This window comes from Micromesistius poutassou (genome assembly GCF_964030765.1).
Source record: "Micromesistius poutassou genome assembly, chromosome: 9".
NCBI lineage: Eukaryota > Metazoa > Chordata > Actinopteri > Gadiformes > Gadidae > Micromesistius > Micromesistius poutassou.
In genome coordinates this window covers 17,563,785-17,576,124 of record NC_140279.1, presented here as the reverse complement: position 1 = coordinate 17,576,124, position 12,340 = coordinate 17,563,785, and the positions used below count along the sequence as shown (strand labels likewise).

Below are 12,340 nucleotides of genomic sequence, written 5' to 3'. Positions count from 1 at the left end.
TGTATCCTTACAGCCCTAGTGTGAGTGCATACAGTCTTCGCATTGTGTGGAACTGGGAATCCACACCCAATGTATGCTTACCCTCCCTCCCCCCCCCCCCCCACCCCCAGAGGATGAACATCGGCCTGAGGGCCTTCCTGGTGGTGGCCAACAGCCTGCAGCAGAAGGACGGGGAGCCCCCCATGCCCACCACAGGGGTCATCATGCCCTCGGGGAACACCCTGCGCGTCAAGAAGATCTTCCTCAACACCACGCTCACCGACGAAGAGGCCAAAGTCATCGGTACGTAAGCCCCCGGGGGCAGACCGCCCCAGGTGGGCTGTGTTTCTTTACGCTGTGGCACGGTGGTTTTTGTGGTTTTGCGTGTGCATATTGTTGACAACGAGCGTTGTCTTTGCAGGCATGTCTCTGTACTACCCCCAGGTGAGGAAGGCCCTGGACAACATCCTGCGTTCCCTGGACAAGGATGTGGGACGCTCCATGAGCATGACCAACGTCCAGATGTCCAACAAGGAGCCCGAGGACATGATCACGTCAGTGCACCTTAGGCTCCTATCCAATCGGCATCATCGTTGTTGTCAGGCTCTGCGTGACTCGGTCCTATCACAGCGTCTGATTGTTTCCATCTGTTGGCAGGGGGGAAAGGAAGCCCAAGATTGATCTGTTCCGTACGTGCGTGGCGGCCATTCCCAGGCTCATTCCCGACGGCATGAGCAGACAGGACCTCATCGAGCTTCTGGCAAAGTAAGCCTCGCTCATCCCTAGAACGAGAACTACGACACAATGTATACACAACTCTTAGCGGTTTAGCTTGACGCTCTTTCGACTGGCTTTAAGGATCACAGTCTCAAACCTACTGATACCTCGTTACTTTTGAATACCTGTCCCCTGTTTGGCTTTCAACTCGCTCGTCATAATCCATCACACAACGATAAGTTTACCACACTCCCACTGCTACCATGCTGTGTCCTAATCAACCTTCCCTCACCTGTAACCCGTCTGTTGCACTTGTCCGCCTCACCTGTCTCTCCCCTGTCCGGTCTCACCTGTCCGTCTCACCTGTTTGACGGACCTACCCGTCTCCCTTGTTTGACTGACCTGTCTGCCTCACGTGCCTGTCCTTCCTGCCCACCTCACCTGTCCTTCACGTCCTAATCCCAGGCTGACCATCCACATGGACGAGGAGCTGCGGGGCTTGGCCTTCACCACGCTGCAGACCCTCATGGTGGACTTCCCCGAGTGGCGGGAGGACGTGGTGTCGGGGTTCGTCTACTTCATGGTCCGCGAGGTGACGGACGTCCACCCCACACTACTGGACAACGCGGTGAAGATGCTCCTGCAGCTCATCAGCCAATGGAGGCAGGCGGTGCAGAGCAGCAACAAGACCCAGGAGGCGCACGTACGTACCAGGCCACCTCCTGGCCCGTCCGGTTCGTCAGGTTCCCAGGCTTAGCAAGTACAGGACAGTAATAGAATATATATGTATTTTATTTTTTTATTGAATACTATTCAAGTCGTTTTTATAATATTAGAAAAATCTTTATATATGCAGAATATTTTGGGTAATGGAGAGGAAGGGTGATATATGGGACATACGGAGGAGTAGAATAAATGACCTCTTTCTTCCAGCAGGTCCCAGGCAGCGGTCCCACTCTGTCCCTGGACCGGGCTCCTCTGCTGGGGGTTCTGCACGTGGTGGAGGGCCTGGCACTGGTGGTCCTATGCAGCTGTCGGCCCGGAACTCGCAGGCTTGCCGTCAACGTTCTCAAGGAAGTCCGCGCCCTGCACACGGCACTGGGCATCGCCAAGGTAACCTCCATCCACGATGTCTGCTTACCCTCTGCCTTTCACGCTCACTGACGATATTTGCTTTGGTCAGTCGGTCTTGCATGTCTTTGTAAGCCTACTTATAGAGGGCAGTAGAAAGTTCCACGATGCCTCACCCAAATCTGCGTATTAATGGCAAGTATTCAAACGACATCCACTGGAAGTCGCTTTGGATGATTATCATCCACTACTGGTTATATTTACTGTTTTAATATTGTTCTACTGATGTTTCCTCTCTCAGGGCGATGAGGAGTTGGCTATCGACGTGATGGACAGACTCAGTGCCTCTGTGCTGGAGAGCTTCATCCACCTCACCGGGGCTGACCAGGTACACAGCCTGACACACAAGCTATATCCAGGAACCCACACCAATAGAACAATAAATTCACAAGTTTCCATTCTGCACATTATAGGCCATGTCTTGGTTTATGCGCTTTTGCACTATGAGCAGTAATGGCTGAGCGGGTGCACTGATGGCAGGGCCATCTCCCCTGAGTTGGCGCTCATCAACTGTTGTTGTTCTGGTCTTGTTGATGGCTCTGTCCTTTCAAGGTTCTCTATTCCCATAATAGCAGTATAAGAAAGCAAGAAGCTGTTCATGTCTTCCATCTGTTGGCTTTTCGCATAATGATATAAAAAATACACAGATGTGTAGGCAAGTGATGATCGGGTTGTAAATGTGACTAATGACAACTTCCTGTTTCCTGCCACGCAGACCAACCTGCTCTACTGCCCGAGTGGCATCGATCTCCAGTCGCTGGCCGATTGGAGCTCATCTCCCATCAGCCACCAGTTTGACGTGGTCAGCCCCTCCCACATCTGGGTGTTTGCTCACGTCACCCAGGGCCAGGACCCGTGGGTGATAAGCCTGTCCAGCTACCTGCGGCAGGAGAACCTGCCAAAGCACTGCCCCTCGGCCCTCAACTACGCCTGGATGTTCGCCTACACCCGCCTGCAGCTGCTGTCTCCACAAGTGGACATCAAGTACGACCCCATAAATACCGTACTCTCTTTGTGGTTGTTGTGTAGTTGTTGTTGTTGTTGCAATAGAAAGTCATTGGAGGTACTTTGTTGGATGCCCAACGTCAACAACCTACCTATAGGCATCCCTGAGCAAGGTGCCCTCGCCCCTACCTGCTCCGGAATGAGCCACCCGAGTTCCCTGCAAGTGTCTTTGGAAGAAAGTAGAATATAGACTGGCTCAGTAAGATGAAAGCAGGATGTTGAAGGTGCACATGGTGAGGATGTGAATAGGTACGTGAAGGTGCGTTTCTGTCTCCACAGCAGCCCCATCAATGCCAAGAAGCTGAACAGCATGAGCAGCAGCAGTGACTCGTACACGGGGCTGTGGAGGAACTACCTGATCCTCTGCTGCAGCTCCGCCTCTTCCTCCTCCTCCTCCTCCTCCTCCTCCTCGTCCAGCTCCGGATCCGTGCGTTGCTCGCCGCCTGAGACACTGGCGTGCACGCCAGACAGCGGCTACAGCTACGACTCCAAGGTAAGCCCCCCAACACCAGCCCTGACTTTGTAGTATGGATGAGCCATTGAAGTCATTTCCTCAGTTAAGTCCCTTCATTGAATCATTGTACTTGCAAAAATACATTAAAATGCAGGGTTTCGCCTAAGCTTAAGCTGTAAAGATTAAAAAATAATAATAATTTTATAATATGATGCACTCTGTGTGAAGATCAAGATAGACCTGCGGCCTGACAGCCTGCATGAAAATAAGCATAAATGGTCCAACTGTAAAAGAGTGCAATTACCAAAGGGCCCTTCGACAGAGGACCGCCTGTAGCGATGCCAGATGTCAGCTCTGCCATAAGCAGTGACTGTGATCCCTGTGTCAGTGTTCAATAAATAATTCTTGAATGTAGTCCAGAGTCTGTATCGGGACACCCTGGAATATTAAATGCTTTATATTCTATTATAGTCAGTTGACAACAGAAAAGGTGCTATTTGAAATACATTTATTGAGTTTAATCATCACAACCAGGCTTCAGTTAAGTGATACATTCATTCATAAAAAGGTAACATAATGAAGAGACATATTGGGAGGATAACGTGTGCAAAATATGTGATGCCTCTATAGGTGCTTTCAGTAAAGGAATGCTGTGCTTGAGTACGTATGCCCATCCTTGGCTTTAATAACCATGATCTAATGCAATGTTCCCAAAGCTTTGGCTCTGGATACATCTTGTGGTCACCTTGATGCATATTGAGTCTGGAGAGAATGCTGACTTATAAGGTCATAATTCAGCATTGTTTAAGTATAGGTTTTAGTTAGGTTTCAAAGTTCTGTAAATAGCCTTATGATTTGCACCCATGAGCAAACTATACCACTAACTGACGTATGAGACTAGTATGAGATATAATCAATATATCACTGGGACATATTACCGGCTGATGTTGATTTGTGTTAAGATTATGTGTGGAACTTGTTAGTGACACCAAGCAAGTTGGGGTCCCACATTTCAGGCCCATAAAAAGATTGGGAACCTCTGCTTTATGGAATAGTCTGAAAGCCGTATCTGCTGAGCTGTGAAGGTGGAGCGGGTTGGTTTTGATGATGATGATGTTGTTGATGTGCAGATCGTGGGCTCTCCGTCCCTCTCCTCGCTGTTCAAACACGTGGTTCCCATGATGCGCTCCGAGAGCATGGACATCACGGAGTCTCTGGTGCTGGGGCTTGGCAGGACCAACCCCCTGGCCTTCAGGTAGCACACGCAGCTCCACACATGCAACACATGCACCTGGATGGCCAACCACACCCAATTTGGGGTTGGTGCCGCAGCTGTTGATGTTGGTGTTTGTTGGTGTTTGCAGGGATTTGATAGAGGAGTTGAACCCCATCATAAAAGAAGCTCTGGAACGAAGACCTGAGGTGAGGCCGCATTCTTGTCTCTTACCGTTACCTCTCTTAAGCTTTCCTTATGAGATACATCTCCCTCTGACGTATCTCTAATATCTCCAATGCCCCTCACATATTTTTCATTGATGTGCATCTTTTCCTGATGATTCTCTTCTCTTCTCTCCGGTGTCGTTCTCTGACATCTCTATGCATCTCGCAGATGTCTTTCTTTCTGAATCTGATCTCTCCTGATATTCCTTTTATTTTTATTTTTATTTTTTTAACTTTACCTTCCTGTTATTTCCATCTCCAATCAGAACGTGAAGCGGCGCCGGCGTCGTGACATCCTGCGGGTCCAGCTGGTCCGGATCTTTGAGCTGCTGGCCGATGCTGGAGTCATCAGCCAGATGTGAGTCACTGATGACCTGGTATCGCCTTAAAGAGCTAGTAGGAAGGCTAATAATACTAATAGCTCATATTCATGTAATGGCTCTTATTGATGTAAAAAGTTAATGGGCTAAACCTTTTTTTTTAAATGCTCGTTGTTATATAGTGATTGTTATTATCTATAGTACATACAAAAAGACTGAAGATGAAGAGTTGTTCTTCCAGATTGATAGAGTGAAATCCTTCATTCACGTTTTAGTGCCCTGACAGTGGTTGTGTGTTGTGTGTGTGGTTGTGTGCGCAGAGCGAGTGGGGGTCTGGACAGGGAAAGCCACTGCCTGAACGGGACCCTGCTGGAGTACGTGGACCTGACCCGCCAGCTGCTGGAGTCGGAGAACGACAAGGACTCCGACACCCTGAGAGACATCCGCTGCCACTTCAGCGCCCTGGTGGCCAACATCATCCAGAACGTACCAGGTCAGTTACACTCGCTCACCAGCTCGCTCGATGACACCGGGCAGACACAAACCTGTAAAGGTCCCGCGACATGCCACCCAGGTGTGAGTGTGATTAGCTGTCGCAAGCCGTTTTGGAAAACTGCCCCTTATGACGTCACCTTCTCCACTTTTGCGTCAGGCCAAACATCTCAGAATCCGATCGATATCAACGACCAAGCAGCATGTCATGCCAACCTCATCACAACCTCCTCTTACGTGTGTGTGTGTGTGTGTGTGTGTGTGTGTGTGTGTGTGTGTGTGTGTGTGTGTGTGTGTGTGTGTGTGTGTGTGTGTGTGTGTGTGTGTGTGTGTGTGTGTGTGTGTGTGTGTATATTGTTGACCCACAGTGCACCAGCGCCGCTCCATCTTCCCCCAGCAGTCCCTGAGACACAGCCTGTTCATGCTGTTCAGCCACTGGGCGGGGCCTTTCAGCATCATGTTCACGCCCCTGGACCGCTACAGCGACCGCAACATGCAGATCAACAGACATCAGTACTGTGCTCTGAAGGTACTGGGGGGCCTTTACTCTGGGCTAGATGGCTGGAGAGTACGTTGCATGGAGCGTGCATAGGCCGACATCTGACGTACGATACGATACAACTTTATTAATCCCCTCGTAGGAGAAATTAGTTTGTTGCAATAGCCCAGCAGCAGTAGAAAAACACAGGATAAAAATAAATAAAATACAAAGTACTAGTACAACAAAAGTAGACGCTAAGGGAAAATGCTGAACAATAATGCTAAGTAAGGAAAAGACAAGACAAACAGAACAAACAACAACAAATAGGGCAAACAAAATAGACGGTACAAACAGTATAAATGATTTAGTTATTTAGTTATTAAGTTTATAAAGTGGCTAAGTTCCAGAAATGCAATGTAAACAAAGATGCAATGTAAACGAAGAGAAAAAGAAAAAGGAAAGAAAACCTATAGATGTAGGATGTAAAGTGGAAGATAAATGGGATACATATCTGTTAACGGGACCAAATGGACTGTGTTGGAGAAGATGTGTGTGTGTGTGTGTGTGTGTGTGTGTGTGTGTGTGTGTGTGTGTGTGTGTGTGTGTGTGTGTGTGTGTGTGTCTCTTTGTGTGTGTGTTTCTCTTTGTGTGTCCTGTATAGTTGACTTTGATGTGTATATGTCAAGTCAGTGCAAGTCTGTGCGTCTCTGTATGGGTCTGAATGAGTATCAGTGGGCTTCATTCTCCGTGTGTCTCTCTCCAGGCCATGTCTGCGGTGCTGTGCTGCGGCCCAGTGGCTGACAACGTGGGGCTCTCCTCGGATGGCTACCTGTACAAGTGGCTGGACAACATCCTGGACTCACAGGACCGGAAGGTGAGCACGGCCCACCTCACCGCTCACCTGTTGGCCCGGAGTCGTACCTGCCCCTGGATGAATGGTTACCGTTAATATTCAGTATTTACGCCTTGTTTCCAAGGCGACTCACTTTGAATTTCGATGTAGGACCAGGCCTACAGGTAGACTTAAGGACATTGGGGATCAAACCCAGTAACTTTCATCCCTAGCCACCACACTACCCTAGGTGGTAACAGGCGGTAACAGATATTAAAGGGGGCTAAGGTTCGAGGTTGCTTTATTTATACCCGTGGGTAAATTAGATTTGAACGTCAAGAAAAAGGCGTTCACTTAGCATACACAGTAAGAAACAACAAAAACAACAGCATACTCAATACAAAAACACACAACAAAAAACAGGAGACAAAAATCACAAAGGAGCTCAGGACATCACAACGTGCAAGAACATGATGCACCACTAGTTGCGCGGCAACATTTTATTCATACGATGATGCATTTACATTTAGGTCATTTAGCAGACGCTTTTATCCAAAGCGACTTACAACGGTTAATACACACCGACGGCGGAGTCAACCATGCAAGGCGACAGCCAGCTCGTCAGGAGCAGTTAGGGTTAAGTGTCTTGCTCAGGGACACATCGACACTAGGAGGAGCCGGGGATCGAACTAGCAACCTTCCGGTTACAAGTCAACCTGCTCTACCTCCTGAGCTAAGCCGAACCACTAATGGCGGCAGGAACAAAACTGTTCCCGTAGCGGTTTGTTTTTCTTTTGGGAACCTTGAGCCTCTGTGCAGAAGGGGAGCGGCTGAAATGCACAGTTTAAAGGATGGGTAGGATGGGTAACGGGGGTACTGACTGCTGCTTATGAACGTAAACCGGTTTTTACCAGATGCTAACGGGGTCTCTACCGTCCTCAGGTGCACCAGCTGGGATGCGAGGCGGTGATGCTGCTGCTGGAGCTGAACCCGGACCAGAGTAACCTCATGTTCTGGGCCGTGGACCGCTGCTACACTGGCTCACGCCGCGTCGCTGCAGGCTGCTTCAGGGCCATCGCCAACGTCTTCCATAACAGGTACGCCTTCTTCGTGTCGTCTCGACAAAGCACTTCAGCACAACCCTGACTCATTTTTTATTTAATGTGCCTAAGCAATGAAATTAAATGAAACCTTCAACGAAAATACTTTCATGTCAAGACAAGACAACTTTTATTGGCCAAGTATGCTCACACATACAAGGAATTTGGTCTCTGCATTTATCCCATCCGTGGATTAGTGAAACACACACAGAGCACACAGTGAACACACAGTGAGGTGAAGCACACACTAACCCGGAGCAGTGAGCCGCTACAGTTACAGCGCTCGGGGAGCAGTGAGGGGTGAGGTGCCTTGCTCAAGGGCACTTCAGCCGTGGATGTGGGCATGGTAGAGCAGTGCTCAACCACTTCCCCCGCCCACATTTTTCCTACTGGGTCGGGGATCGAACCAGCAACCTTTCGGTTTAAAGGCCGAAGCCCTAACCAGTAGGACCACAGCTGCCCCTGTCCTTTTTCTAAATAAAGCAATACACATTTGAATCCAGTTAAATCCCAAACCGTCTTGTGCTCCACCAGTAGAGTCGTCCAGGGGTACAGTACGCCCTGTTGTGTGACCGGTCGCTCTGTGTCCGCTGGCTGACCTGCGCTGTGGTTCCGGCTGTGTTTCTTTGTTCCCAGGGATTACCAGTTTGACACTGTGGTGCTACTGAACCTGATACTGTTCAAGGCTGCTGACTCGGCCAGGGATATCTACGAGCTGGCCATGCAACTGCTGCAGGTCAGTACTGCCCCGGCCCTACACACACACACACACACACACACACACACACACACACACACACACACACACACACACACACACACACACACACACACACACACATGGTCAAAGGTTCAGCAGAGGTCAAACATCACAATGGGCTGGGTTGGGCTGAAGCCTATTCAGGCATAGGAGTATTTGTTGCTATGAACTCTGAACTCTACAATGATACTCAACTGTATTATAATCATTCCTTTTGTTAAATATGTCAAATATTTTGTGCAGAATGTCTACTTCCTTCTGTGCTACTGCGGACAATTTACTTTGGTTAGCCAGCGAGCGCAATGTCCACTGCTTCGTTTACAGGCTACAGTTTTAGTTGTCTTACCTATGCACTAGCCAGCGTAACGCTCCGGACATTAGCACTTCTCATTCAAAGCCCTATCTAATACAGCTCTGAAGGGTTTTCTCTCTATGATGTGTTTTCTGTGTCCTGTCCTGTGTTCCTGTTGGAGCCTTGCCTGTTGGAGCTTGATGGTATTTCTCTGTGGTGTTTTTTGCGCGGTTCGGCAGATCCTGGAGCCCAAGCTGTTCCGCTACGCTCACAAGCTGGAGATCCAGCGGACGGACGGCATCCTGACCCCGCCGTCCCCGCTGCCCCACCTCTACTCCCTGTCCTACTACCAGCTGTCTGAGGAGCTGGCCGGCACTTACCCCGAGCTCACCCTGCCCATCTTTTCAGGTCCGCAACAAGTCCTCTCGCCCTGTCTCTAGTCTGGCAAATACTTAAACGCATGCCTTTAATGTGTCAAATAATGGAAAAAATCACCACGACTGTTTTTATGACAAAAGGAAATGCAAGGTAAAAAAAAAATAATAATTTGAGTCACATTTATAGCCTTTGTTTCTTTTTTTCTTTTTTTTTTTTTGTCAATTTGTCTTCAAAAAATACACAAACAGCTGATGTCTAGTTCCGTCTGGGGTTAGGGTAGAGCACTGGCTAGGTTTCGGATTCAATCTCTAATTTCTGGAACCTGTTGGCATCTTAGCACAAGATGCCCTAACCTCCTACTTGCTCCTTAATGACCTGTATCTGAATTCCCTGTAAACAACTGTGGATGAAAGCCACTGCTAAATGGTAACCGCTCTCCACTGCCACGACCACAGAGGTGAGCCAGCGCATCCAGACAGCGCACCCTGCTGGCCGGCAGGTCATGCTGCACTACCTTCTCCCCTGGATGAACAACGTGGAGCTGGTGGACTTCAAGCCGTCCACCCAGCGGCCCGAGGAGCCGGGCGTGGCTGAGGAGGAGGAGGAGACGCAGGAGCGGGAGATGATGGTGAACAGCCGACGCTGGCTGCGGGGCGAAGGCTGGGGCTCGCCGCACGCCACCACCATGGTGCTCAACAACCTCATGTTCATGACCGCCAAGGTGAGGGCAGAGGCCCAACACTCGCAGCAAAATGCAATCAATATGGAAGGCTGAGAGGCTGTATCGAACCATACTTGACGTTCAAGACTTAGGCCCAGTCCCATTTCTCTCCACTTAACAAGAACACTTGCTTTGAGTGCCCTTAGCTGCAAGTCAGCGCCCGAGCTGGCTAGCGTTCAAGGGTTGATTTTAAGGGAAAAACAGCACTCCCCTTTGCTCCCGTAAGTATTGGGACACCCTACCCCTTCGCGGGAACGCGCAAAATCAAGGGTTAGAGCTCAAATCTAGGGGATGGGGGAGAATGGTTAGGGTTAGAACTGCTCCGGGTGTGTTCACCGGCTCCCGGATGGATCAAAAGCAGAGAAGGAATTTCCCCCAAAAAGGGACAATAAAGGATAACTTAAAAAAAAAAAGAATTGGGACAGGGCCTTAATCTCGGCAGGGTTGAAGTGCTTGGGTGCATTTCTGGTTTAGTTTTTGTGCATGGTAACTCCTAAATATTATCTTGCCTCCATGAATGGTGTCTTTGCACAAATTAACTGTTGTTTATGCCAGCTACTAACAAGCGGCTCCGTTTTGCTTTTCTTGTTTCCCTCTGCAGTATGGAGATGAGTTTGCCTGGTCCGAGATCGAGAACGTTTGGACCACGTTGGCGGACAGCTGGCCCAAGAACCTGAAGATAATCCTCCACTTCCTCATCAGCATGGCGGGGGTCAACAGCGAACCCAGTCTCCTGCCCTACGTAAGACCTACGATACTGACAGCCCCACCCTTCCCTTCCACCGCCTCCCTGGTACTGGTACTTAAGTCAGTTGTACAGTTAACACCTTCAGAGCTTCTTGGTCCTCATAATCAGTTCTACAGTAAACACCTTCAGAGCCTCCTTATCCTCATAAGTCAGTTCTACAGTCAACACCTTCAGAGCCTCCTTATCCTCATAAGTCAGTTCTACAGTCAACACCTTCAGAGCCTCCTGGTCCTCATAAGTCAGTTCTACAGTCAACACCTTCAGGGCCTCCTTATCCTCATAAGTCAGTTCTACAGTCAACACCTTCAGAGCCTCCCGAAGTCAGTTAAACTGTACAGCCCCTTGTGTACTCATAAGTTGGTTCCACAATATACACCGTGGCTATCTCCTGGACTTCAAAAGTCGCAATGCAATCCCCCTCGTGTCCACCCAAGCCCTCACCTCAAGTGAGTATGGTGGAGGAAGTGATGTGTAACTGAGGTGTGTGTATGTGTTTGTGTCTCCAGGTGAAGCGGGTGGTGGTGTACCTGGGCAGGGATAAGACCATCCAGCTTCTGGAGGAGCTGATGTGTGAACTGGAGCTGATGGACCCGGTCTGCTCTAGCGTCACCCACATGGACAACCCTCCGTACTACCGCATCAGCGCCAGCTACAAGATCCCCTCCGTCAACACAGGTACACGGGACCCCCGTCCTGGTTTGACCTGGTTAAGTCTGGGCTCCAACACCACCCCATGGCGTTTGGCCTCCCATGACTCTAACCCATTTTTCATGAATGTTTAAATGCACACACACAAACAGTGCAAAGATAAATGATAAATAACCGTATGGATGTTTTCGAATATGCTTCTCCAAAAACAAGTATATAAAAAATTTATTACTTTCTGATCACTAACTAATCGCATTTTCTACCTTCAAAAAGAATTAAAGAATTAATTGAATTAAATAAGTAGAGTGTAACTGATATGTATGTATGGTTGGTTGGTCAGGAACTATGTCCAGCAGCAACACCATGGTGCCTGGGACTGAAAGCCATCACGAGAGCAAGATAAAGGACCCCAATATGGAGGACAGGTACACACACATGTACACACACACATACAAACACGTACACACACACACGCACACAGATATATCAAGCTAGTCATGAAAATATGCATATTTTAAAACATTTTAAAGACCTGCATATCTTAAAAGATTAGCAGTACACTGATCGTATTACCAATTAAAACATGCATACAAAGTTAAAATGGATTGAAACGTATAAACATACACTGGTCTGGAAACCTGCATGCTCAGCAGATGTTAATCTAGTTGGAATATGTTGAAGCATGCATGCACAACAATTCAGCATGCAAGAAGACTATGCAAATTACCTTGGAGGAACCAGTCATATACACCTGTCGTAAAAACTAGTTTAAACAGACAACACTCATGAGTTCAGTTAAAACTAGTTCAAACAGATGCCCTCTCCTGACTGTTAAAAATCAA

The 12,340-nt window shown here is 48.6% G+C and overlaps 1 protein-coding gene across 1 annotated transcript in view; it reads left to right on the top strand.

Annotated features, from left to right (window-relative positions):
* Positions 1-12,340, top strand: part of fryl (furry homolog, like) — a gene marked incomplete at its 3' end in the record, with an annotated part of 60,666 nt that overhangs the window by 25,381 nt on the left and 22,945 nt on the right. Inside the window, 21 exon segments of the mRNA XM_084472953.1 lie at positions 111-282; positions 401-533; positions 637-744; positions 1,162-1,399; positions 1,630-1,809; positions 2,069-2,155; positions 2,543-2,811; positions 3,112-3,325; positions 4,417-4,541; positions 4,651-4,708; positions 4,993-5,084; positions 5,367-5,539; positions 5,907-6,067; positions 6,783-6,893; positions 7,794-7,948; positions 8,588-8,687; positions 9,243-9,411; positions 9,837-10,102; positions 10,704-10,844; positions 11,357-11,525; positions 11,839-11,923. Coding sequence (XP_084329079.1) covers positions 111-282; positions 401-533; positions 637-744; positions 1,162-1,399; positions 1,630-1,809; positions 2,069-2,155; positions 2,543-2,811; positions 3,112-3,325; positions 4,417-4,541; positions 4,651-4,708; positions 4,993-5,084; positions 5,367-5,539; positions 5,907-6,067; positions 6,783-6,893; positions 7,794-7,948; positions 8,588-8,687; positions 9,243-9,411; positions 9,837-10,102; positions 10,704-10,844; positions 11,357-11,525; positions 11,839-11,923 — 3,206 coding nt within the window.